This window comes from Bemisia tabaci, chromosome 6 (genome assembly GCF_918797505.1).
Source record: "Bemisia tabaci chromosome 6, PGI_BMITA_v3".
In the NCBI taxonomy this organism is placed as follows: Eukaryota; Metazoa; Arthropoda; class Insecta; order Hemiptera; family Aleyrodidae; genus Bemisia; species Bemisia tabaci.
Window position 1 is genome coordinate 19355611 of NC_092798.1, and position 27799 is coordinate 19383409.

The window sequence follows — 27799 nt, forward strand, 5'->3', positions numbered from 1 at the left end:
GAAGGAAACACATCCCTGTGGAGAGCAATGACAAATCATCATCATTTTTATCACTAGAGCATACCTACCATTATTTTGATGACATTTGGCCTTTAAATAAAACGTTCAAAGAAACTGTTCGTACTTGTCGGATATCCGTGTTGTATCTGCAAAATTGAAGGCGCGATGCGCGCGGTGTGAATTCACAATGCGCCGCTCTAGTGAGGGGTCGCTCGGATTCGGGAGAAGAAGTTTCAAAAATGAGGTTTGATTACGCTTTTTATATTTCCGGTTGCGTTGCTCACGTAACCCTCGAAACACCAGTAACAAAATAAGATAAATGGGACCAACACAACATGGAAATAGAACAAGGAGGAAGATGCGTGTTCATGGCGGCGCAGAGATACAACTATTCGTGCCTGATGGATGTCCGGGTATAGCATCTACAAAATTGAAGGCGCGATGGCGCGAAGCGAGAACTCGGGATGTTCCGCTCCATGCTGCCAATGAGGTGTTGATCAGATTCGAGAGAAAAATTAAAAAAACGATGCCTGGTTAGATACGTCTCTCCGATCTTCGGCTGTGTTGCCCACGTAGCCCTTAAAGCACCACTACACAACAGACAAACGGAACCAACGTTAGCATGAAAATAGAGTAAGGGAAAGGACGCGCATTGATGACGGCGCAGAGATACAACTATTCGTGCTTGATGGACGTCCGTGTTGCATCTGCACAATTGAAGGCGCGACGGCGCGAGGCGTGAACTCGCAATGTTCCGCTCTATGCTGCCAATCAGTTGTCGCTCAGACTCGGGAGTAAAGTTAAAAAACGAGGCCTCAGCCTGTGTTTGAGACCGATTAATGCTACACCCAACTATTTAGAGCAATCAGAACTAGAATAAGATACATTGTATCACAACGTTTCAAAGTTTCACCAGAAAACTCATGTTGCTAATCTCTTACTCAACTCATCGGAAGATGCAAGTTTTTTTTTACACCGAAAATAGCAGCAATTTTCGTAAAACCATTGGTAAAATAACTAGAAATTACACATTTAAAGAGAACTTACAACCGCGCTTTTACGAAATAATGAATAAATTATAAAATGGCACTTCGCAACATTGCGATGCAGTTAAGCCCGTTTGCCTTTTAACCTTTGTTTATTGAAGTAAAGAATGACACATCGGTTGGTCCAATTGATGACACTTTCCGACTGGCTTTGAAACGATCGAGAAATCGGATTTTTTTATTATTTAGTAATGCAACCAGCGATTTTATTAACTTAGTCACATTCACAACAGTTTACGATCTTATTTTTTGTTTGGATTGTAAGATGTAAGAGTCAAGGCCATTTTTAACTTTCAAGGACTCACGTCTAACTGTCTCTAGGAAACGAAATAAGCTGAAAAAAAACCTCAATATTTGGTCGCCCCTCTCCGTGAAGGAACCCTCTCATTCCGACTCCGTTTCTAGCGCATGGAAGTAAGTCTTTCTAGAGACCGTAAAGTTCATAGAACGCGGATGGACGAAAAACATCGGGAAGTGGGATGGTATCATTGGAAACTCACCCTCCCTCTTGATCCACCTCTCAAAATTTCCTTAAAACTTACTAAAAATTTCTTAGAAACGCCGTCAAAATGAAATTAATTTCCCTAAAAGCGGCCAATTGTGAGTCTTTGTCCATTTTCTCGATTTTATAGGAGTTCACTCGCAACAGTTTCAAGTAGATACATTTCGACGGTGAAACTTCCAAACCATGTAATCTCAATTTGCGACTTTTCAGACTTCCTGCCATACTTTATCTTTAAATGAAAAACCACTCTAAATCAATATTTTAAAACTTCCGCGATTGTTCTCTGTGTGAGACAAATTATGCGGAAACTTCATGAGAAACCTATAATGTTTTGTTCTCCTTCATAACAATGAAATGGGAGCAGAGTTTTTAAAAGACCACAAACGAGTTACATGGTTTGGGAGTTTTACTGTCGGTGTGAAGAAAATAACCAGCATCTGCATTCTGCATCGGAAGTTTTGAAAAAAAAAAAATTAATTGCATTAGTTTAGGTGTTAAATCTGGACGCAAGGGATTTGAAAGTGGAAAGCGATGAAGACGCTGCACCATATTAACCGAGAAGTGACCAGAGATTTCATCAAATTCTGAAGTCAATTAGGTACTTTACTAAGAGGTATAAGTTTTTAACACGTTTGCAGATCGACTTCTTTTGCGTATGGAGAAAATTCCTCAACTCTTCGAAGTCGCAGGTTACGTCCTTTTATCGTTAAGCCCTGTATGTGTATGTGCACGAGCACGACAGCCTTTTTACATCAAATGCAGCACAAACCAACTCGCGCTTTGAAAAATTCGGCTTGTAACGTCATTTATTGCAGGGGTGATACCCTATGCTTGGTTTCTTCCACCTTGCTTTCATTTGAGTTTCACGTTCAGTGCAATTGTGTACATGTATGTGTGTTGATGAATCCAGGGTGGAAAAAATCATGTTATGCACAACCGCGGTTGATGACATCATCAATCGAATTTTTCAAAGCGCGATATCTCGATTCATATTGAAAGTAGAAAGTTGCTGTTTGGGCAGATCTTATTATTTTTAGCTAATCTACAAGAATCAAGCATCAAATCACGATTCTGTGACCAGCGCAACTGCCCCACTCTGCCGTGCTAAGGAAGAACGCCGTATGGACTCTCGATAGTTGTAAAATTTCCTTCGATAAAATACTTATTTTTGAGAAAAGTTATGAATATTTTTCTTCGAAATTCTCAGGAGCTTTAGGTGAAATTGCAAACAAAATCATCTGAAAAATTGTGAGAAAGTATTCATAAGTTTGTAAGGAAATTCGTGTGTCATCAAAGGAAATTTGACAACACCTGAGGGCCCATATGCAGGCCCGCCACAAGGGGGGGGATACTGGGTCCTCGGTACCGGGGCCCGGGCCCTGGAGGGGCCCGTGACGCAGGTGACAATCCCCTACGAATTCATGTGTAATCCTTGTCTCGTAAGGAAAAGTGAAAAAATGGCCCTAAAAATTCCGCAAGATGAATGAAGTTTCAAATACACGCTAGGGCAATATAAAATTTGTCTTACTTTTTTAGAGATTCTATCTATTTTCAAGATTTTGAGTATAAGTAGAATGATATTTTGAGTAACTGCGTTTCATTTTCTTCTGTTGTCGGATGCTAAGAGGCCCCTGTCCGGGCATTCTCGACTTCAATGGCTCAACTCCCTTGCCATAGACGTACAAAAGGGGAGTCCAGGGGGCCCGGCTCCCCCTAGAATTGAAAAGTATCATCTGCCCCCCTCAAAAAAATTTTTATAGATGTTTTGAATGCAACAGTTCGAAAGTATTTGGTGCTGAAAGTAAAAAAAAGCGTAATTATTCTGCAGAAATTGATGGAAAATCTCCATCATAAGAGCTTCAAAATGCGTCCAAATATATTTAAAATTTCAAAAATTTCCCGGGGGAGGCCCCCCGGACCCCCCTCTGTGCTAGGGGCCCGGGCCAGAAATCTGGCACCAGGGCCCGAGATGGGATGTGGCGGGCCTGCCCATATGGCGTTTTTCCTTAGCACGGCAGCATTCGAAAGCTCATTTTTCAAGTTCGTTGCCATCATCGAGTTCATATCGTCGGTTGGATCGACCACTCTCCGCACCCCAGGATGACTGGAAGACCTTGCGTCAGCCGTGTCATTCTTTTCAGCCGATGAAGGAAGATAGAGGATAGACCTCAAGCTCATTCTGAAAGGAAGACGATGGGTATAACTACCTACCTCGCGGAGAAGTGCTCAGGTTGGATAATCAAGAATCTCCCCTCGCCTCTCGTGAGGAACGGTAGTGTGGAGAGGAGAGATGAAGGGTCAATACGGAGCTCTCATCTCATCTCCTCGTCCTTAGGCGCTCCCACACACACGTACACCCACTTGAGAATCGAGGGTAATATTCAAATTATCCTGGGCTACCTCTCCAGCTCACCGCCAGCCCTAGGGGGTATATCCGAGTGGTAAATTACAAAGTAAAAAATAATAATAGCATGACAACAACAGCACCAGCTCTAATTCTGGGCCCAGGTCCAGTTCAGACACACGTGCAAGATTCAGTAGTCCCCCTTGGGCACTCGAGCAGGCCTTCCGGATCCTTACAGCGCTCCTGACGGGATTTTAAGAAAAAATCTCTAGAAAAAAGAAAAAGGACGAAAACAGAACCCCCCCCCCCCCCCAAACAAAAAAATAAAAAAATTGAGGAGGTACTGATACGTCGTTCTTTTATCACTCATTGTCATCGAAAATAGCATTTAGAAATAGTGTATATTGCCTTCAGGAAATACACAAGAAATATGGACGCGTATTAATGAGGGAGTATTTCAAAATTTTAAGATTCGAGGCTGTTTTTCATATCTTGAATTTGCCGGTTATCTTCACTCATCATACTCTGTAAAGTAAAATCACAAGAGTACCCACACCGAAAAACAATTGAAGTTGATTTGCGAGAACTCATAAAACGCTGAATTACCCACAACAGCAGTTAGTTTTACAGCTTGGCATTGCTAAAGTAACTGCTGTAGCGTAACTCAGCATTTTGTGAGTTCTCGCACACTTTTTTTTACATCCGAAATGATAATCAACTTCACTGTTTTTTCGGTGTAGTAACGCATAATATCTAACGCCTAACGCGAAGCGCTTTGGAGGGTTAGTATACCGCGAAGCGATCAGAGGACGTATTATAGTCATCGTGAATTCCTTATCGTGGTGATGGCTTCAGTGCTTGCTGAAGTTCAAAAATCGGTTTTCGATGGGCGGTTATTTAAATCATTTTTTAATTACTCAATGCTTTATGGTCATTCAATTATATTTCTATCGCTGCACAATATGAAAATATCAATTATTGAGAGTAGAAGGTCGGACATAAAGCCTTGACTGTAGCTGGATATTTTAACGTATATTATCACATTATACGTTTTAAAGGGTGTTTTTAACGAGACATTTTACGAAAACGGAAGGAGCCATTATTGAACCTCTGATTCGGTATCATTGAAGATGTGAGATTTTAAAGATTTCTCATCAAGTCCAACTTTTCTCACTGACTTGCTCCACTTTGCGGCATGTCATTATGTTTTAGGTAGTTAAATATTCGTATACTTCATGCTTTCAACTCGATTTGGTATTCAGGTGTCAGACAGAAATGATAGACGAGTATTTACACTGAAAGAATCGCTTCGAATTCTATGTCGAGTCGATGAAAAGACGACCTACTGTACAGTAGTATGTGACTGGGGGAATATGTGTTTGCACGCGGCAAGTACTTGCATATCAAACAGAAAGCTTAATGGAAAGTAAGCATTTGCTTCCGATCGATGGAGTAAAATTCAACTGACTAATCACTTCATACGAAGTGACCTCTTTGTCGTTTCTGTCGCGTTTTCCTGGTGCATTGCCCGTCTGCGAAAGGGGTTGCAAATTATATCCCTTCTACCTCTCTTTGATTTTCCCCGTCCCCCCTTCTTTAAATAAATCTTTTAGTGTCATTTCCCTATATGCGGCAATATTGACCTCACGTATTGAATACCTATATTTTCGCAGCAGTTTTCGTTCCTATAATAATAACGCCGTATTAGCCCCGCTCGCTGAATAAAATGAGCAGTTAAACATCAGAAAATACGTCGTTTTTTTATTTTTTTATTATTATTAATGCATCCGAGATAGATTTTAGGGTAAAAAAGTTAGGCTATTTTTAGGGTAAAAAGAGGGGTTAAAGATTTAGTGGTAACTATACAGCACACAAAAAAAATAAAAGTCTAGAAGACAATAGTTATAAACAGTGAGTAAGTTTCTCTCTTTAAATTTTGCAAGTGTCAAATCAATGGTTGTTTTAATATAAAAAAATGCAACTGGTATTCACGAAAAATGTACTGCGAGTACTTCACTTCAGCAAGTACAGAGTTCTTTGATGCACTGGAAAAAAAAACACATTGGATCTAGAGTCCAGACTCTTGGAAACATTGACAAGAAAAAATACTCTCTTGATTCAATCGGATTTTTGATTGATTCAAAACGAAATCCACTTAAATTAAGAGGCTTGGTTTTTGATTTAAGCTAGATTCTGATTGAATCAAGAGTACTTTTTCTTGTCAATGTTTTCAAGAGTCTAGACTCTAGATCCAATGTGGTTTTTTTTTCCAGTGCACAATCATATCTCTGTACCTTAGACCATCCTTTTTTCTTCAGTGTAGACACCCTCCCCCTCCCCCGCCCCCTCCATCATCATCGTCAGTATTGTCATTGCCAACACTGCCTCGAAAGAAAGTCGTAAATAAGCATGATCGGTGCAGTGGCCCTTACGGGCTCCCCCCTTCCACGCCGTGGGGAGGGGGGTGGGGATTGTTGTGAACCTGCAAAAAAGCAGCTGCCCGAAATCGTAGAAGGGTCTAAGCTCTGGGCTCCAGGTGAGCGGCGCAGCCGTGGGTGCATGGTGCCTTTCTGTGAACAATAATTTTGATGAGACTGCCCGCCCCCGCGGGGGTTGGGGCGGGGCGGGGGGGGGGGTGACGTGTGGGTGCTAGACCCGATATTCTGTCAGTGTCAGGACGGGTACGGGGTAATATCAGGGGTCCCTCTATTTTCGTCGTTCCTCACATGTTCCTGGATATCATCTGCTCGACGGTCGGGCTCATCCCAGCCTCCCGCTGCCTCGAACCGGACCGACTCACAGTGGAGCCAGCCAATCAGAGGCCGGAAAAAAAGGTTTTAAAGAAAGGTGTAAAATTTTGATATTCTTATTACATATGGCAACCGCTAGAAAGGGTATTTTAATACAGTATCAGCACTAAGAAGGTACCTACTAGATAGGGTTCCTCCTGGGAGAAGACGTAGGGGACGTCCAGCAAAATCGTGGATAGGTGGCATTCAAGATGAAATTACAAGATATCATTTACCAGATGACCTCTGAATCGATAGGCAAGGATGGCGATTAGGTGTCGCAGAGCGCCGGGGCGCGCTGTAAAGCGACTCGAATGTATGTATCAGCACTGTCCTCCCTCCCTACAATAGGAGGACAGTGATTATACCTACAGTAAATATATATGAAAACGTATAGAAATAATTTATATAATTGTTAATAATGTAAGCAAGAATAATATTAATACATGAAATTTTCGACGAAAACTGCAAATTTTGATGTTTAATTCGTTACATTTTCAATTTTAAAGGATGCGTTGGGAAGAAAATTTCACGAGGAAACCAATGGAACCACTTTTAAAATCTCAAAGTTTTCATTTAACGAAGTTTTAAGCTTTTAAAGTTTCCAAATTTTGTCCGACCGCTCCCATCGACTCGATCCACTGTGCGACCGAGAGGCCATCAGCTTTGCCTACGGGCGTTCGGTCGAAAAACGCGTAGCTCGATAGTTACGTTTCAAAATACTGCCGTGCTAAGGAAAAACGGCGTAAGAACCTTTAGGCGTTTCAGAATTTCCGTCGATAAAACACGAGTTTTCAGAGAGACCTGTGAATACTTTTCATCCGATTTTTTGGAGAGTTTTACTTGCAATCAGACCTAAATTATCTGTAAATCTCGAGAGATTATATTCATAACTCTCCATGAAAATTAACGCTTCATTGGAGGGAATGTTGCAACTCTTGAATGTTCGTACGGAATTTTTCCTTAGCTCGGCAGAATACGTCCCGTCTTTTTCTTTTCTGTTTTGAAGGAACACGTATGAACGCAATAGATTGACACTTTTTAAAAATTACTTTCAAGGAGACAGGGCGAAACAAATCAGAAATCATTCCAAGACATTCCCATCAATAGCCAAAATTACTGCGGAAACTTAGAAAAACAATTAATACATACTAACTGAAAGAAACTACTTTAAGAGAAACGTATAGTAAATTCTACCATACGTATAGTGGCGAAATTACCAACCTTGTTGCCCCCGTCGGGCGGGGGGGGGGGTGGTGGTTAGTTACGCGCAGCGTTGAAAAGGGCGAAAAAATTCAAGAAAGAAAATAAAAAAGGCGGAGCGACTAAGATGGGGGGGGGGCACAAAGTTTCCTAGTTACGCCCCTGCAAGTATGGTAAATTCTACTATAAGTCTACTTGATTTTTGACACAATGATACTAGAATCATGAGGCATCTGGTAGTATTTACCATATACTTATGGAAAATATTACTGGAGTTCTAGAGTCTATTGTTGATTAACTGCACGTCACTGTATTACTATACCTTGAGTACCTTAAATTATATTATTTTTCTGTAAATTTGGGTGTTATTTAAGTTTAAATTATTACCGGTAAAATTTTGGTAAAAATGAACCAAAAACTCCCAAAAATGTATGCGATAAATAGTGGTTTTCATTCAGATTTTTCCGTAAATTTTACTAAACATTTTCAAAAAGCGTTTCCGTCCTCTAAAATTTTAACAGTTCAAGACGTGCCTTAACAATTGTCACTAATTGAGACTTAAATGGTATTCAGGTCGAGTGATGACCGCATTCACGTCAATACTTACCGGCGCCTCTGGTTGGTTGCTAGCACAGCTCAAACTCATCGACGAGAACTGAATTCTGACGCAGAAGTAGCAACAAAATTCGGTCCGGGTGTTCTTTTTTTTTTTTTTTTTTTTTTTTTTTTTTTTTTTTTCGGAGTGTACATAGAAAACTAGCAAAACAATCTCTGAGATATATAATTGCAGTGTTCCTCTGACTTCTCAAGATCATAGGTACTTACTGAGACTTTTCTGTACAATTGTTGACGAGTATCCTTTGAAAAATGGTGTATGACGGCATTCGTAACGGCAATGCGTAATCAAGGCAAAATCATGTTCGTAAGATATGAGATGAGAATATGATTTCATAGGTTTCGGTCACGCGAAAAGTCAGCGCGAGGCGTATGACTCATAATAGACTAATGACTGATTCATTTTTCCTCTTATTGGCAACCAAAAAACAGCGAGCCACGAGATGATGATGAGATTGAGCCACTTCGTAAGTTTCGTTCCTGTAAAAATTTCAAAATTGAGATGAGATTATTTCACTCTTCTCTACTTTTTAATAAAAGTGGGTTCGTGCCATTGATTCTCATGAAAGTATGAATGCCAAGAAGCATGGGCGTATTTTATGTTCAAACGTTATATGCATGGATGGCACTCCATTGAAACTGCTTTGATGGAGCTTTATGCAAGATCTGCAATAGCACGTGTATGGGCGTAACTTATGCAGAGCAGAGGCGATTTTTTTCTACATCATTTTGCTGAGGATAAATACTGGACGATACCTCAGATCATAGATTATTATTTCTAACGAGTTGAGTGTTTCAAAGAGTTTTGGCGATCTAGAAGCATTTTCATTACACATTTCTTTCTTAGTGATCCTGAATAAAGTAACGTTTTTGCAGGATGATGATGGCGATCGGAAGAATCTTCTCACTAACACGGTTTTTCTCCGATGAAAAAATATGAAGTACCAATTTGAATAGGGATTTTAAACACGTGTAAATATTTAAGGACAAGTAATGGTACAAAGAAGTAACTTTAATTTTTAGTGGTAAATCTAGAGATTTTTGCCTACCTAACTGTATGAAAATGGTAACTTTTTAAATAAAATGTTAGCATTTAGGTTTTAGGAAACCTTTTTTGGGTATTTTTGAAGTAAAATTTAAAAAGGTACAGTTTGAATAAAAACAAGGCAATGCATTTTTTTTTTTACAGAATGAGCATGTGTTTTATGGCCTTTTTCACGTGACTTTTAGTCAAAAAAATCAAAAAGTAAAATATGAGGAGGAACGTACATGTTTTAAACAACTAAAAAATAGTCATTTGTTCTTGAGACTTTTCACGTTTTACCTAAAATATTCAAAGAAGGGCCTCCTACAGCATGATCTGTAAGAGTTTTTGGAGAGTGCCTTTTAGGATCATTGTTCAGAGCCAGTCTATGATACTGATGAGTGGGAAGATTAAAAAGACCTAAAAGGATACAATTCCTATCCCCTAGCCCCAAAAGAGGTACTTGGATTCTTATGTTTATCAAGGCTCTAAAAAGAACACGTACCCTAATGGGTTCATTAAGGTGGGGCATTTCCATTTCCAGATAAACCCCGAAGTGCCTGCAGTCTCATGTTATTCATGGATCATACGAAAACCTACGTGTACCTTTTTTCCGATCATTGGTTTGAGTTTGGCAGCGTCGGAGCCTCATGGATGAGGTGTGTTATTGAGTCGTTGGCCCCTAATCCCTAATCACTGATTCCGGGAGTCACCACACCTCCGTTTGTCGCGGAAATATCCCATTCATTGGATTCGAGGCGACCATCTTTACAACCGTTGTAATGGCGCAGACGCCGTAGAGCCAGGTGGCACTTTAACACACCCGTAAAATCAGGCGCCTCTCATCGGTGTGTCAATGCAAAGGCAGCGACCGTCAATCGTCAACGGCGCCAGTCGACTAGATGCTGGAACCGTTTTTCCGGGTTTTACGCCGGGCCGTAGTCCGTATAGTCACTATGGTCTAGTCACTGGAATACATGAATGGCATTTAGCGTAAACTGCCCAGTGAATGGGTCGAATCGGAATGGGGCGCAGGTGGAGAAAGTGCGTTTATAAGAGTAGGTGCTGAAATAAGCATACAAATAGTGTATTTTCTTCGGAAAATACTGTGAAAAGGTCACAAGTGTGCGTGAAGAATTTTTGTCATCATGAAAATATGGTTTTGAAAAAATGTAATTAAGGTGATTCGATGGACACCATTTTTTTTTTTTTTTTTTTTTGTCAGAACGGCATGCGATATATCGCATCAATTGGTTCCGTTTTTCAGCTACTCGTCATTTTTCTCCAATTTTGAGATCGCAATTCTGTTGTCAGGAGACTAAACCACTCACTTACCAATTTGCACACATTATGGGTTTCGAACTTTTTTTTGAAATTTCGAGTTTTCTAAGGCCTGTTGGGTCTAGATAACTCAAAATTAGTGAAAAAAAATTTTTTTGACTTTTTTTTACCCGGAAATTTTGACAAAAAAGGGTGGTCAGTATGACTGACCACTGAACAGGATAGGAATACGCAAATTTCCTATTCACCTATGTGGATATAATTTTCGTGTTTTTTTTTATTTTTGTGTAAAAAATGATCCTTGTCTCTACCTATCCGCGCAAGACATTCAATTTCTGCCCTCCAAGCCCCCAACCCTTCCCTCGCAGACCTCCCCTTACCTTCCATACTAACTTTACCAGTGAATTATAAATGTTGACTCCGTAGATTTTGTAAGTTTTTCACTTTTTCTTACATGTTTGTAAGTGATAGAGTCTCTGTTTTTGGAAATTGAGTGAAGCTAGTCTTAGAAAAATGTATAATTTATTATAAAAGAGTATAAATAAAGCAGAAATATATAAAACTGCTTGAAGTGAAGAACATATGAGCGTAACTGGAATAAGTAAGGAGGCAATCAAAGACTAGTCACAATAAAATAAATTCATTCCTTCAAAATGCAACGATAATGGTCCTTTCCCACATAAGACTAGCAATTTTAAAATAATAATTTTGGTCAATAATTAAAAGTAATGAACATAATCATAAAAATTACTGATAAAATAATAATAAAAAATAAAGCAACAAGAATCCAGTTCCAGCTCCTATAGCCACCTGCACGGTGGTCAGTTATACTAACCACCATGTTCAAGCATGAATTAAATAATCAAAACTTCTGAATTTTTCAATTGCCAAATGACATTCTCGCAGCATTATAGTCTAACTTAATATTTTACTACTAAATCAGAACCATTTGCGTCGCACAAGCAACTGACAACCGCAAAACTGGAGATAACACCGGCGGCACCAAACCTCCAACGAATCGGAGGTAAACAATAGATGATAAAACAATATTGCCAACATAACATCGCCCGGCAATATTTTTTTTCATATTCTGGACCATATACCAAGTATAACTACATGGTTGGTAAGGGTATGTCGCGCCAAAACGGCCATAACAAAGAAATTAAACGTAATAAAGGCGTGGTTTTTTTAGAGAGAAAATATCGCATTAGAGTGCAGTTTCGATATCAGTATCGAATGCGATGTTATCTCTCTAAAAAAAACCACGCCTTTATCACGTTTCATTTCTTTGTTAAAATTGGTAAGTGAAAGTGAGTGCTTTAGTCTCTTGACAACAGAATTGCGATCTCAAAATTGGAGAAAAATGACGAGTAGCTGAAAAAATGGAATTAATTGATGCGATATATCGCATGCCATTCTGACACAAAATATGGCGTCCATCGAATCACCTTAAAATTGAAGAATTAGATGAAATTATGATACAGATGAAATTCACCATATTCAGGCGAAAAATCTAACAAATTTTTTTCAGAAAGCTCTTATTTACTCCGATACGAGTCGCTTTAAAATCCTCTTCTCAATTTTTGAGATTGTCATCACCGTTCAATTTGCTGATGCATTAATTGTTCATCCTTATACCTGAAACAAGTAACTGGTTGATAAGTGCATAGTATTAGATTTATATCGTAGTCAAAACGTGTACTTATAAGAATTATTTTGGTAGATGAGGGTGTCTTTTAAATCTCACAACATTTTTTCGCAATGGTGTTAGTGTATAAGTAAACATGATATAATGATAATGGTGGTAATGGTATGTATGTGGTTAAAAGTAGTCGTAGGAAAAATCCAGCCGAACCGTGCGAACGCGATTTTAGCTTTCAACGATGATTTTATCACCACATAGAGTTCGAGACAAACAACATTGAAAAAATCCATATTTATTTCAGAATTTGATCGATAATCTGCGAAATTCAATCAAAGAGTTTTGTTTCGCCTATTTACATGCACGCTTTTATGTAAAAATCTTTTTTTTAATTTTAGCTTACTTATCAAGTGACCGCCATTCTATAACATCCCCTAGTTCAGAGCTTTTGGGCTTTAAATGATCTGGTTCTTTGATGATTCTCACAATTAAATACTGTCCGCTAACCAACTTCTACGGGTATTTTCGGTTTTATCCCTCTGAGACCGTGAGATCAAGAGAAGAATTCAGCACCCCAACTTGAAAATATACCTATTTAACGCCGCTCCTGATTTTAATAAGATAGTTCGTATTCATACAGACACCTTTGAAAGTATTACGTTGTCTCCACCCGGGTATTGGTGAAAATTCTCATGTTCCGCAACACCCTTAAATGATGTAACATGAGCATGTCTACGCGCTGAGCCCCTGAACATCTTTTCTGGCTTCTTTTCAACGCCCCGCACCACACAGTTTTCATTGTTCGTTGTCGTCACTAATTGCAAGTGATCTTTCCTGCTCTTTAGGGCCAGACAAGTATCAGTTGATAAGAAGAAGAACAACATTTAAACGGTTTAAGCATCCGCCTATGTTGCCGAAGCGAGGGACGCTCAAAAATTAATATCTCTTTCTTCAATAAAGCTCTCATCAAATTTCCATCAATCTATCGACAATTATGCGATGGGGCACGAAAATGTTTTTGCAGATACGATTTTATGATTGGGGGAAAAATAAGTTATGTTCACTCTCAGATGTCACGATTGGTCGAGGAAAAACCCAGGTATAATTCACCAAGCATGGCGTACGGAGCGGTGACAACCTCATTGTCGGTTTGCCTTCAGTTTTCAGTGTAGGCAACCCAATATCCCACGTGGGCGAATAGTGGTATCACTCCTAGGTGTCATTGGCGTCGCTTTTACCTCAGCGTGACTTTACCCCGTACTTTTGTATTGTAAAATCGTAGGCGCGTCATTCATGGAGGATTATTCAACCCCTAATGTTTAAGTTCATCCCATTTGAAGCAGATTTTAATAAACTTTGGTGAATTTTAGGGCATTTTTGGAGATTTTTTCCAGTTTGATCAAATTTTGCTTCCTTCTGTCAATCTATGGCTAACCCTCAAGCTTTGGCAGAACTGACGCCCCAGAAAAATGACCAATACGACAAAAAATTGGGGTGAGAATTCTACGGGGGCCTTCATAACTTACTTAACTTCTAATTACGCAACTTGATTATTTTATCTTGAACAGTATTGCAAACCTTTAACTATACTTATACGAATTATGGCTCAACCGATTCATTCAGAGATCGAGGGTAGCTCACTCCTCACTCAGTTGTTTCCATTTACGAACAAAATCATCGTATGAGGGGCTTGGAGGACAAGACGCATACGTGCAGTTTTTGCTATTCCGAGATATACGTGTTTGAAGTTTCGAAATTTCATGGATCCTTATGGCAGAAAGAAAGTTTAAACTGACTTTTCGATGTTTAAAAATCGGAATTCGGGGGCGATTTTTTCCCAGTGTATACATTAAGCCAGTTTTACTCGATAGCATCAATATCTCAATTGTTTGAAAAACTGCACTTATGCGCTTTTTCCTCCAAGCCCCTCTAACGAAGAATCGAAGGCAATATGTTATTATGGATCCTCGCAGTAAACCCCGCTTAGCAACAAAACGAGCCTTTCAGAGAGGTTCTACTGACCTAGGTTTACTTGAAATCATTAATATCTCAATTTTTTAAAAAAAACTGCACTTATGCGCCTCGTCCTCCAAGCCCCTCAAACAAGCGACATCTGGAAACCCGCCATTGCACCGTCCGTCGTCGACGGAACTCCCACGCGGCGACAACGACATGACAACCCGGGGCGTCGACCAACGCAACGCAACGCCACGCAACGTCGGCGTAGACGTAGACGCCGCAGCGTGAGTCGCAAGTGACGTGACACTTGTATCGAGGGAAAGGTCATGCAGGGCTTCCCCGAGTTCCGCCGGGGGGCGACCCCGCTCCGCGCCGCCCCGCACCAGGAGCCGGGTCCCAAACCGGGAACCCTCCCCCTCCCCTTCCGTACTCTCCCCCGTTTAACCCCCCTCCCGGCGCGGTGTCCCTTCTCCCACGACCTCGATCAACGGTATCGAACCCCGTGTCAACCCGATCACTTGATCCACCCTCCCGGCTACGCCCCCTCCCCCCGCCTCCCCGCTCAAATTCGAGACGAGGTGCCACCAGGTGAGTGTCGAGTGGCCCATATGCTCATTGCTCGCTGCCTCCGAGACGCTTTCGGTAACGCGATACGTGTGCAGGGTGGAGCGTTTTTGGGCTTTTTTTTTATTTTGAAAATGGACATAGCACAGTAGTTGTGAAATGGTCTAAAAGTAACGCCTGAATTTTCCTGAATTTTTTCGTCAACGTTTAGGCCTCCCGGATTGACGTTGAAGTCAAAATTAGCGGAAAATCCGGGTTTTTTGACGATAACTTGACAACAATGGCAAATACGACAAAAATGCATAGAATCAGAGTTGTTGGAAATTAAATTTCCAACAAATCACTTTCTTATCGTTTTTTCTGTAAGTGCAACCGTTTTAGTGTAAAATTCGAAAACCCGTATCTTTCCGGAAATTTGGCACAAATTCTCGTTCAGTCCGGGAGAAATACGGTAGAAATACGGGAGAAATACGGGAAAAAGAGGGCTAACTCGGAACAAATTGCGTGATAGACTTTTCCTACAAGAATACCATCATCGGGTTGGCCTGAATAACACAAAACATACAAAATGTTTTCCACGGCTCCACCGTGGAACACCCCTTAAAACTCCTAAAATTCAAAAAGGCGGCCGTGTTTAGATTATCAAGCATCAAGGTAATTTAAAATGTGCATCTCGTGTGGTATGAGGTGTCGTTTCCTATGTCTTTTTAGTCGTAAATTTCAAATATAGTGTTAAAAAAAGCCTCTGGTCAAACGGGGTGCATCAAATCCAGGATGGCGGCCAACTTTGAACGGCGGGAGGGTAGCTTATAAAGTTTGATTAGTGTATTACATTTTAAATTGAAAGTAAGGTAACGATCTCTAGATAATATTGGTCTTAGCATTTTGATTAGAGGTTCAAAATTAAATTGTCTTTTATAAGACCTCATCTATGATCCGATGAATGACACCTGGTCAGGAGGCGTAAAACTGGCAATCCAGGCCGAATCCGCAGGTTACTAGGGTTTAAGATGCTGCAATGTTTGCGGTGAATTTAGATAATTTTGTTCGTAAATTTTGAATTTACAACAGAAAATGCCCCAAAATCGTGCGGGGTCTCCCAATTATGGGATAAGTGGATGACTTCTAAATGTGGAGGACAGAACAGAAAATTTCAAAGTGTGATAGTAAAAAATCTTTGAAATAATTCTAACAGTTTTCTTAAATGTTCACAATTAATATTACTCCTCATTAAGAGCTGAAATCGAGGATGGTGACTATCTCCATATGAAGAATCAATAAAATGACACTACAAAATAAATGCACAATTCAAAGAGAGCCTGCCGAATAAGCGATATTTACATGCAATTGAGTTACCTATGACTAAAAGAAAAAGAATGAAAAAATGAAAACATTGATGATTCATACCACCGGATGATGTTCCTCAGTATATTTTTTGAAGAGTGGTGTCGTCAACTTTTGATTTTGAGAGAAACTTGATTTTTTTTTTATTTCACCATGATTCTCACGTGACCTTATTTGCTTTATTCACATTTCGAATAAAAAGAGTCTTGGTTCTCGGGGGGAATAAAAGGATTTTAAACACGGATATTACTTAAACGGAAATCGGTACCTTATCATCGAAGATGTATAATAAGACATATTTTAAAATAAGACGTAATGCTAAAAGGAACTATGTTGCACGCAAACACCGTTCTGATATTGCCTTCCACCATTATACCTACACCTCTGGTTAACACTACTGCCTTTTACAGGCAGTCATCGTGGATTTGAAATACCCTGTTTGACCATTCATTTTCCACTTAATTTTTTACTCCACATTTTACCAAAATTACACAGGGAATAATACTTCACTTGACTCATTGCGTCATTATTTAACTTGCTTAAGTCCTCCCAACCTTCAAACTTATCAGTCTTTTTTGAGTTTTGTGCAGCCCGATTAACCAGGTGGTATTCATCACGTCATACTTTAAATCTACGACGAAAATTACGATGAAACAACCAAGGCATGTATCGGTTTGCGATGTTGCAGAATTCTTGGAATTTTCAAACATTGCAAACGAGATACCTGGTTTGAGAATTTCGCCGTCGATATTCTTTAAGGAACTAATACCTCACTTGACTTATCACGCGAAGAAGTGGTACTATGACGAACTATCAGGGGGAATGTGAGGGCATATGGGACAAACATACCCTCCTGCCGTTCAAAGTTGGCCGCCATCCTGGATTTGATGCACCCCGTTTGACCAGAGGCTTTTTTTAACACTATATTTGAAATTTACGACTAAAAAGACATAGGAAACGACACCTCATACCACACGAGATGCACATTTTAAATTACCTTGATGCTTGATAATCTAAACACGGCCGCCTTTTTGAATTTTAGGAGTTTTAAGGGGTGTTCCGCGGTGGAGCCGTGGAAAACATTTTGTATGTTTTGTGTTATTCAGGCCAACCCGATGATGGTATTCTTGTAGGAAAAGTCTATCACGCAATTTGTTCCGAGTTAGCCCTCTTTTTCCCGTATTTCTCCCGTATTTCTACCGTATTTCTCCCGGACTGAACGAGAATTTGTGCCAAATTTCCGGAAAGATACGGGTTTTCGAATTTTACACTAAAACGGTTGCACTTACAGAAAAAACGATAAGAAAGTGATTTGTTGGAAATTTAATTTCCAACAACTCTGATTCTATGCATTTTTGTCGTATTTGCCATTGTTGTCAAGTTATCGTCAAAAAACCCGGATTTTCCGCTAATTTTGACTTCAACGTCAATCCGGGAGGCCTAAACGTTGACGAAAAAATTCAGGAAAATTCAGGCGTTACTTTTAGACCATTTCACAACTACTGTGCTATGTCCATTTTCAAAATAAAAAAAAAGCCCAAAAACTGCCTGGTTCCGTGCGGTCGGAGCCTTGGATTTGGCGGGATGCGTCTCGAGTAAAATTGACGCAATGCTTGGCAGGCCCACGAAAAAGGCACCCTCCTATTGAATATCGAACTCTCTCGGTCGAGATAATGCAAATTTTGATCATAGAAACCAAAGTTGGGCTCAGTTTCCCGGAATTTGGTTCCTGGTACCGAAAGCCTCAGATACCTGAACCGAAAAACTATCCGTAAGATTAGCACTTCGATTTAAGCTTTACATTCGAGATATGCGAGTTTTGAAAATTCGAATTTACCAGCCCTCGATGAACGTTCAGGATGACTTGACCATAGATAATAATTAATACGAGCCAGGTATATTACCACAATTTAAAATTACCACATCAGTCTTGGGGAATGTATATGCAAAATCATTTCTCTCCAAATTCTGAAGATAAGTTGTAGGTACTGAACTGAGTACTTTTTCTTATTAACCATCAGATTCAATGCATTGACAGAGGCAAAAAATCCGTGTCAATAGATATCAAGAAGCAATGGTCTCGTTACTCGGTGCTCTACAGGAAAATATATGATAGAAAATTCGTCAACCTATGAAAATTGGCTCCTTTGCTATTCGTCGTTACTTGGCACCTGATTTATGTCGTGAAATGCGTGGGTACCAGAAAAAATCAACCGAGCTGACGGATCGCCACCGCAATGCACAAATGCTTTCGACGCATCGTAATGTGCATTTGTACGAACAATGCAGAATTGACGGAATCTGTGGGTCAGCATAATCGCTCTCTTTGTTAAAGTCGGCCACTTTCTTGTTTTTGCTTTCGGGGCAGTACTTCCGTTTTTTTTCTTTCCGGGCCGAGAGAGGTAATTTAATGGGTGAAACACTGCTTGGAATACGTATTTGTTCCGACTTCCAATCCAAGCGCCCCAGAAAATTTGAGAGCTTCTCAGCTCTCAGTTCCACGAAGGCGAATCATTTTCAACGAGAGAAACTCCCTCTTCAGCTTACGCTGAAAATAATGTTTTCCTTCCTTTTCATTTTGCCTTTAAGATAAAAGAAGTTTTCCTCCGCCATTGTAGACATCACTGGAAAAAAACATGTTAGATCTAAAGTCCAGACTCTTGAAAACCTTGACAAGAAAAAGGACTCTTGATTCAATCAGATTTAAGCTTAAATCAAAAGGAAACCCCCTCAAATTCAGAGGCTCGGTCGCTTGGTTCTAGATTTAAGCTTGAATCTGATTGAATCAAGAGTATTTTTTCTTGTCGATGTTTTTAAGAGTCTGGACTCTATGTTCAATGTGTTTTTTTCTAGTGATCAGCGAAAAATAATTATTTTTTACGTAAACAATTGGAAAGAAAAAAAAAAAAAAAAAAAAAAAAAAAACTATTACTTGCATTGTATTGAATTCACGTTCCACGCGCATGTGTTGTAAGCATTACTTTGTTGACAAGAAAAAATAGTTAAGTACTTCGTTCATATTTTAAAGACTCTGTATAAAATCTTTAAAAATAAACAAAAAAAAAAACTCTGAGGTGTTTTTGATGTACATCGAAACTGAGAGGTCGATCAGGTAGCGCGTGACCATGTAACCATCATGAAAGTCCATGCAATTCCATGCATGCATGCGTTCTGAATGCCTGGAAAATGACCACACGGTGTACACGCAGGATAAAATATGATTTTGCATACAACAATGTAAATGAGGAAACACGAGGAATGGCGAGTTTTTAATAATCTCAAGGTCATTCCTACCTTTTACTAATAATTTTTCCACGTGACATGAAGTCTGCATGGAGAATTTCAAGGTGCGTGTGGAAAGTTAATGAAATAAATTACTGGAAATATGTGCAGATATATCAAGAGTGAGAGCCGTGTCCGCGATACGAACACGACGTTTCCCATCAATTTTGAATCTTTCAAGACGAAAAGACGGATGGAATTCTCTCAAAAATTCTACTGGAACTTCAATTTCTGTCGGATCAAAATTGACTAAGCTGCTCTTGTCAATTTGCGCGTGATATGCTCTTAAAACCCTTCAGGTCTGGGAAAGGAGGGTTTTTAGAATATTCTTCAGGACTTCCATTTATTTTTTACGACAGAACAAGAAAAACGAAGGTTCCTCATACCACTTAATCAATGGTGCGCTTTTTTGTTTTTATGTTATGTTTTTTATCTGTAAATATACTCTCAGCAGTGACTTACCCAACATAATTTTTCCACCCGCGGAAATCCCGTTCAACTCATTCATTTCGTATGAAAATAGCCCGTCTCGAGTCCATCCGCTAAAGTGACACTGAAGACTTGGGGGGGGGGGGGGGGGGAGGGGGATTTGTGGTATCGAACTAATAGCAAGGTCATACTTAAATGTGTAATCTATAGAGCCGGCGCATCAAAACCTCTCGGTCACTCTCTCACGAAACTTGTTTTTTCGGATTTTCCCAATTTCTCATACTATGCGAGAAGTGAGATAATTTGTCAACGGCCGTTGTCTGAGTGCTTTTGAGAGCCCCGCGTGCATTTTAAAGTGCCGCGGAAAGGCACTTAAAGCGAGGATCGGAGTCCGAGACGGAAGGTATGGATTCGATCGAAACATGACAACGTGAATCGACCGACACCGATTCGATCTAAACATGAAAACGTGAATCGACCGACACCGATTCGATCTATGATTAATTTTAAAAAACCGGTATTGATTCGATCGGAAAACCAAAACGTGAACCGATGGACACCGAGTCGATTGACAGTCGTGAATCGATTGACAAAAGCCTGAATCGATCGTCAAAAGCCTTGAATCGATCGACAAAAGCCGTGAGTCGATCGACAAATCCGAGAGTCGATCGAAAAACCCGTGAGTCGATCGACAAACCCTTGAATCGATCGATAATTCCGTGAGTCGATCGAATTTTGCAGATTAGTTCACGTATTGATTATTCGATCGATTCATGTCGATCGAATCCAGTGGCGTAGCTAGGAATTCCTGAGGGAGGGGGGGGGGGGTGGTTCCATTCAAAAACGCGACGGTAAATTTAAATTATTCAGTATGTACGTCCCTGATAATATTTTATGCCTTCTTTCAAAAGAAGCCCTCAAAAAAGGTACACTTAACGAGGCTAAGGGAGAGGGGGGTCCAGACCCCCTGCCCCCTCCCCCTTGTCTCTGCCACTGATCGAATCCATACCAGTGGCGTGGCGTGAATTGCGATATATCGATTGTTATGCCCTCTAAACCTATGGAAAAATATCGATAAATAGGGTGTTCGCAGCGAACACCTTAATACTCGATTCTTTACCATGGGTTTAATGGCATAACAATCGATATATCGCAATTCACGCCACGCCACTGATCCATACCCTCCGTCGGGGACTGCTGTCAAGTCCTGTAAACGGGTCGTTGTGGTATTTTGTCGCCTCGATAATGGGAGCGGGCTGTATTGATTGGAACGACGCACAGTGGATCGGGTCAATTAGAGAGGTCGGACGTAAGATTTTTGACTAAAATCGCAAATTTTTATGTATATTTCGTCATATTTTGAATTTAAAGGGTGTTTTCAGCAGAGAATTTCCGAGAAAACCAATGGAACCACTTTCAGTTGCTCGAAATTTTGTATAACCGGAGTTATAAGCTTTTAAAGTTCCAAATTTTGTCCGACCTCTCCTACTAACTCGATCTACAGTGCGACGCTGAATGAATGAGCAAGAGTGCGAGATGAGTGATCCAGGAATGAGTATTCGACACATGCCAATTAAAGCGACGCGACGCAAGACGCAAGAGCTCCGATGACTAGTTGCGTTGCTCCCGGCGGCCGTCCCCGCGTTCCCGTCTTTCTGTACCATGTGAAAGACTCCGTTCCAGTTCCAGCGCTTGCGTAATCCTAACTGGTGGCTTGCTGCCACCTCAATATTCCTACGTAATTCCTTACGGAAAACCCCGCCAACCGCCTCACAATGGATCGAATCAATAGGAGAGGTCGGACCAAATTTGGAAACTTTAAACGCTTATAACTCCGTTTATATAAAACTTTGAGCTTTTGAAAGTGGCTCCATTTGTTTCCTCGTGAAATTTTCTTCCAATCGCACCACTTCAAATTTAATATGTGACGAAATAAACGTCAAAATTTGCAGTTCCAGTCAAAGATTTCATGTCCGACCTCTCTAGTTGACTCGATCCACTGTGCGCCTTCGCGTCATCGGGTTTCTCCCTTCATGATCTGAATATTTTAATAACTGGGGGCAAACAAATGGAAGAAAAACCACGCTAAAATTGTCGCTTTCGAAGTGTGGGCGTTTCTGCTGTGCAAAAGAGGAGAAACAGGAACGATTCTATTCTGGTGACTTGCAACCACGTAAATATTCCTACGTAATTTTTTACAGAAAACCCCGCAAACCGCCTCCGCATCATCGGGTTTCGCCCTTCATGTTCTGCATTTTTTAATAACTGGGGGCAAACAGTGAAAAATCACGCTAAAATTGTCGCTTTTCAAGTGCAAGCGTTTCTGCTGTGCGATGAAATAGAAACAGCGGTCTGATTGTTGAAATTGGTAGACAAAGCTAAAGGCAAAGTACATAGGGACCAGGGAGTACAGAGCGATCTTATTGGTTGAAATGGTTGGTTCCTATTGACTAAGAGAGGAAATGATCGACTAACCATAGGGTCTCTCGTGGGATGCCGTTAGTTAGTTTATTACCTACCACCTATGTCATCCAACCACCCGCTTCCACCCAGGGGATCCCTCCGTATCCCTTTTGTCTTTTTTGTCTATAGCTTTGTCCATCAATTGCAACAATCAGCTCGCAGGAACAATTCTAGCAAGTTAACAATGCTGAAGTCTGAGCCCGTTGAAGCTTGCTTCCCCTAATCCAGAATTTTAACAAAAAACTGGACGAATGTCGTACGCTAAAAGAAACTATGCACAAATGAATTAAATCAAAATAAGCTATGCACATGGGGTTTGCGCACTTTATGGCTTCATTTTCATTAGGCACAAATCTGTCCAAGCGATGAGCCGCGTGATCAGGAATTTACATTTTTAGATTGGTAGTTGCAATCTAAAGTATGTTTCTTTCTCGGTCATTGTATGCAAATGAGAATAGGGCATTATATCTTCACCACAAGTTAGTTCGAAGAGGTTCAAATTTAAAATCGAGGGTCATTCAATTGAAGCACCCTGCATCTCTCCAACAAAATACAGAGAGTGGATTAGTTCTTGGGTGTGAATAAACTCAATCAAATCTTTGCATGATATAGTTTATTGACAACAAACTTAGAGGAAAAATTAAGTCTTCAAACCCAAATACCCATGCTCTGGTTTTATAAAAGGACAAGTTTTCTTTTCTCTCTCTACCTTCAAATTCATATGGGCTATAAAATCTGTCAGTATGCAAGTGAAGGAGGAGAGCACATGGGTGTTTAAAAAAGAATACGATTTGCTTCCTTTTTTCTGTACGGTGTGACGCATTTATATTATACCCTATCGCTCACTTCCGAATTCAGCAAAAGTGAGTTTTTTTTATAAACCACAACGAATTGTTACATCCATCATCGATCTATTTTTCTTCTCCGATGCAGGGATTCATTGATTGTGGGAACACAAAATTAGATCAGTTCTGATACAAAAATCTGCAATATCATTCACCAATATTTTACAGTATATTACCTATCTTTAAATTTTGAATTTGCATCGTTTCAGTTGAACTTTACTGTCGCAACTGTCTCGTGAACTATATCACCAGCTTTTAACTCTGCAAGGTGGTGCAGTGAGAACCTATTGTTCCGTAATCTTCTCACCTTAACCTTAGGCGGGTTTGGCCTGAATTCGGAATCTGATTAGCAGCGTGGAGTGTGGGAAGGCGTTTTAAAACGCCTTCATTTTGAAGCATTATGCAATTCACTCGACAACCCGACTTTTCTCGATGCGGCTGATGGTGTGAGCCCGTGAGCCAAACAAGTGATTTCTCAGAGGATGTTCGCAGCCTCATCAAGATACATATTAGCAGTTATTTATTGAAGTTTGTTTTCATCACAACTTTATTTTTGAAGTTTCGCCGGAATTATTTTTGGATGGAAATATGTCTTGTCTCAGTGGCTCAATCGTGAACTGTGAGTTATTTTACTCAAAAATGGACATTGAGCTGTGATAAAAGTAATCAAAATCACAGATAAATAGTGATTTTAATGATCAAATATTTTGGCTAACACCTTGCGTAAACAGGTACACTTTAAACGATAAAGGTTGGGAAAGGAACAGAGCGAATTGAAAGGCCTGCCGAAACCGTGGTAAGGGGCGATTTGGCTCACGTAGAGTATTGAGTTTCTTGTGACCGGGCAATTCAAATTTCCTATAACCAATGTGAAATCAAAACGTTAATATCTTAGTTAGGAGTTGATTTCAGTAATTTTTGATGCAAGAATCGTGTTCTACATGAAATTCTGGTTAAAAAAAAGTATCAGAGTGCCTAAATTCTTACCTTGTCTAGTGGTCCATTGTTTAGACCTTTTAAAATGAAATTTCCTCTTGAGCAGATTAAATATTCATGCACGGCGTCCTTCAGAAGTGAACGATTAATCAAACATGAGAGATAGGTCTAGTAACAGTTATTTCCACACATCTGACGAGCAAGATCACGTGCTTTAATTGGCGAGTAGATATTGTGACGTAAACGAGCTGTGCAGTGGGTATTCTCACACATAAAAAACGCACTAGATGCACTCCATCACCTTGGCATACACCTACGTACACCTTCAAGTCATGTTTTATGTCTGTCCTTGATTTAACATGACTGCGTAACTTACCTTTTATTAAGTGCAACAGCGATGGAAAGTTCATTCTTTCCTCACCTATTGTTTTTTTTTAATTTCATTTATCTATTTATTTATTTATTCCTTTTTTTTGTAATTGAGAAGCGTGGGGGACAAGGCTCATAAGTGCAGTTTTTTCTATTTCGAGAAATACGTGTTTGAAGTTTCGCGAAATTACGGGGATCCTTGTGGCGGAAAGAAAGTTCAACCTGACTTTATGTCAGCAACCTGAGGAGATATTTGAAAAAATTGAAGTGGACAGGGCCGGATTCACCTACTTGCTGCCCATGGGCCGCCTGTATTTTGCCGCTCCCTTCTTATTCGTTTTGAAACTCAATAAAAACCATCAAGTGAACGTGCCAGCAGGGGAGGGAAGCATAAGACGCATTTACTCGTGTTGAACACATTTAGTGGGAAAACCCTGTCAACACTACTAGCATAAGTTCACAGAACTTTGCGAGAAAGTTAAGTTTCGTAAACCTATCTCTGTGTGGACAAGGCCTTCCATTCATAAGAAATGAACGAAAAAATTATAAAAGAACAAACATTAATGTGGTTCAATGATTTTAACTCCCGCCGCCGCGCCACACCGTGTTTGACTCAATGCGTGAAGTATTCCGACAGTCTTGTAGGCGCTATCCATTTCACGCTGACCGCAATGCCCGCACTGTGTTTGATGCAATGCGTGAAGTATTCACGCAGTCTTGTAGGCGCTATGCGTTTCACGCTGACCGCACTGTGTTTGGCGCAATGCGTGAAGTATTCATGCATTCTTGTAGGCGCTATCCGTTTCACGCTAACTGCAATGCGTGAAGTATTCGTGCAGTCTTGTAGGCGCTGATATGTATTACATGCCGATCGCCGCGCCGAGGGCTTCTCCTTTTCATCTCAAGTCCTCGTCATCATTTCCCTCTAAGTCGCGCCGTTCCGGGCCAAATTGCGTGTTTGGTTTCTCTCTTAACTCGACTAATTAAAGGTGCTGTCTCTTGTATCGCTCAGAGACGACAAAATTAGAAATTACTATACTCTCAGGAATTGAGAGATTTTGTCGCCTTTTCTCGCTTGTAATTTTTTTTTCTAAATCTGATTTTTTTTTATACCTAAACTTAAAAAAATTGCAAATTTTTGCCGCCATGGACCGGGGCCCATGTGGCCACCCCCTTAATCCGGCCCTGGAAGTGGAGTTACGTTCTTTCGTTACGGGAGCGACGAAATGTGAGCCCGATCCTGGGAGTAGGTTTCGTTACTGGAAACTGCCGTCTGGATGTTCGACGATGCATTGAAAAAGGGATTTTCGGTTCTTTCGCAACGAGGAACAACGTACACACTTGTCGCGCGTGTGGCACCTGACGGTCCTAAAAAAACATCGAATATCCGGCCTCAATTTCACGGGGCAAATGTCCTGTCCAGTGTCCCTGTGGCATTTCATTGTCAACCGTCATCCTTTTATTTTGCATATTTCAGGAAAGATTTAAAATTTGACGAATTAAACATCAAAATTTGCAGTTTTAGTTAAAAATTTCCTGTCCGACCTCTTTGATTGACTGTGTGCCGTCTAATTGGACCGCGTTTAACAGAAAGGAACCAAGCCGCATCAGCTATTGTCAAATTTAACTGGGCAATTCAATATTTTACGAGAGGACATTTGTGCGGATTCCTTTGAAAATTTTAAGGAATTTTGTTCTGCACCATAGAGAAAATTCACTGAAGTTTGCACGAAATCTGCACAACCATTTTCATGTAAAAAATTAAATTTCCCAGTTAAAAATGACAACTGCTGATGATGCTTGGTTCCTTTCTGTTTAACGCGGTCCAATTGTTTGACGATGCATTGCAAAAGGGATTTTCGGTTCTTTCGCAACGAAGAACACTTGTCGCGCGGTGTGGCACCTGACGATCCTAAAAAAACATCGAATATCCGCTCTCGATTTCACGGTCCAAATTTCCTGTCCAGTGTCTCTGTCCCTGTGGTATTCCATCTCTAACCGTCATCCTTTTATTTGCATGTTTCAGGGAAGATGGATGTGCCGAGGGTGGCGCTGTTGAGCTGCTGGCTCTGTTGTCTCCTGGCGGGATATCCGGGATCCGGTGTCGCGAGCGCGGTCGCCACGGCTCCTCCTCCGAGGATGACATCACCTCCTTCACTTCCCGCGTCCTCCGCCGAAAGCACCCTCCCCCCCGCCCCCGCCACCGCCGACCCGACTCCTCCTGTTCCGGTCACCATCAACGCAACCATCGGTAAGAATGTCCACCGCCTCCGCCACCGCACGCCCTCATTATCGCTGGACACTATGCACGACCGAACACTCCCGTCCTAAGGAAAAACGACGTATGAACATGCGAGAGTTGCCAAATAGTGCTCGAAACTCGCCAATAAGTTTCAAGAGCCATGTTGCCGTGCTAAGTAGAAACGACGTATGAACATTCGAGAGTTGCCAAATAGTGTTCGAAACTCGCCAATAAGTTTCACGAGCCATGTTGCCGTGCTAAGGAGAAACGACGTATGAACATCCGGGAGTTGCCAAATTTCCCCTCTCACTGGAAAAAAAAAAAACATATTGAATCTAGAGTCCGGACTCTTAAAAACATCGACAAGAAAAAATACTCTTGATTCAATCGGATTTTAACTTAAATCAAGAACCAAGCCTCTTAATTTCAGCGGATTTCCTTTTGATTTAAGCTAAAAATCTGATTGAATCAAGAGTATTTTTTCTTGTCAATGTTTTCAAGAGTCTGGACTCTAGATCCAATGTGTTTTTTTCCAGTGCTTGAAATATTAATTTTTGAGACAAATAATGAATATCTCTACTTGAAATCTTTTGTAGAACACATTGCGATGAAAATTTGCTGGAAAAGTGGACGGAAAATTTTAACAAATTTTCCTGAAAATCCGTATTTTACCGACAGATATTTGGCAACGCGCAATGGTTCATACGGCGTTTTTCCTTAGCACGGCAGCATGTGGCCCGTCAAGCTCGAATTTTAGGGGCCAAATTGACTTTTTGCCTAAACATCACGGCGCATTTAGTAAAAAGTTAGAATCCGGTGCCGTGCGTCGAAATTTCGAAAAATCACCAAACAGAAAAATTGGGTATTTTATTTGGGGGGAGGGGAATTTTTAAGAGTCACGTTGGCGCAGAGCCTTC

The 27799-nt window shown here is 40.5% G+C and overlaps 1 protein-coding gene across 1 annotated transcript in view; it reads left to right on the forward strand.

Annotated features, from left to right (window-relative positions):
- Positions 1-27799, forward strand: part of LOC109042796 (metabotropic glutamate receptor 3) — a 43331-nt gene that overhangs the window by 1259 nt on the left and 14273 nt on the right. Inside the window, exon 2 of the mRNA XM_019059723.2 lies at positions 26667-26891. Coding sequence (XP_018915268.2) covers positions 26667-26891 — 225 coding nt within the window. The remainder of the gene's footprint in view (positions 1-26666; positions 26892-27799) is intronic.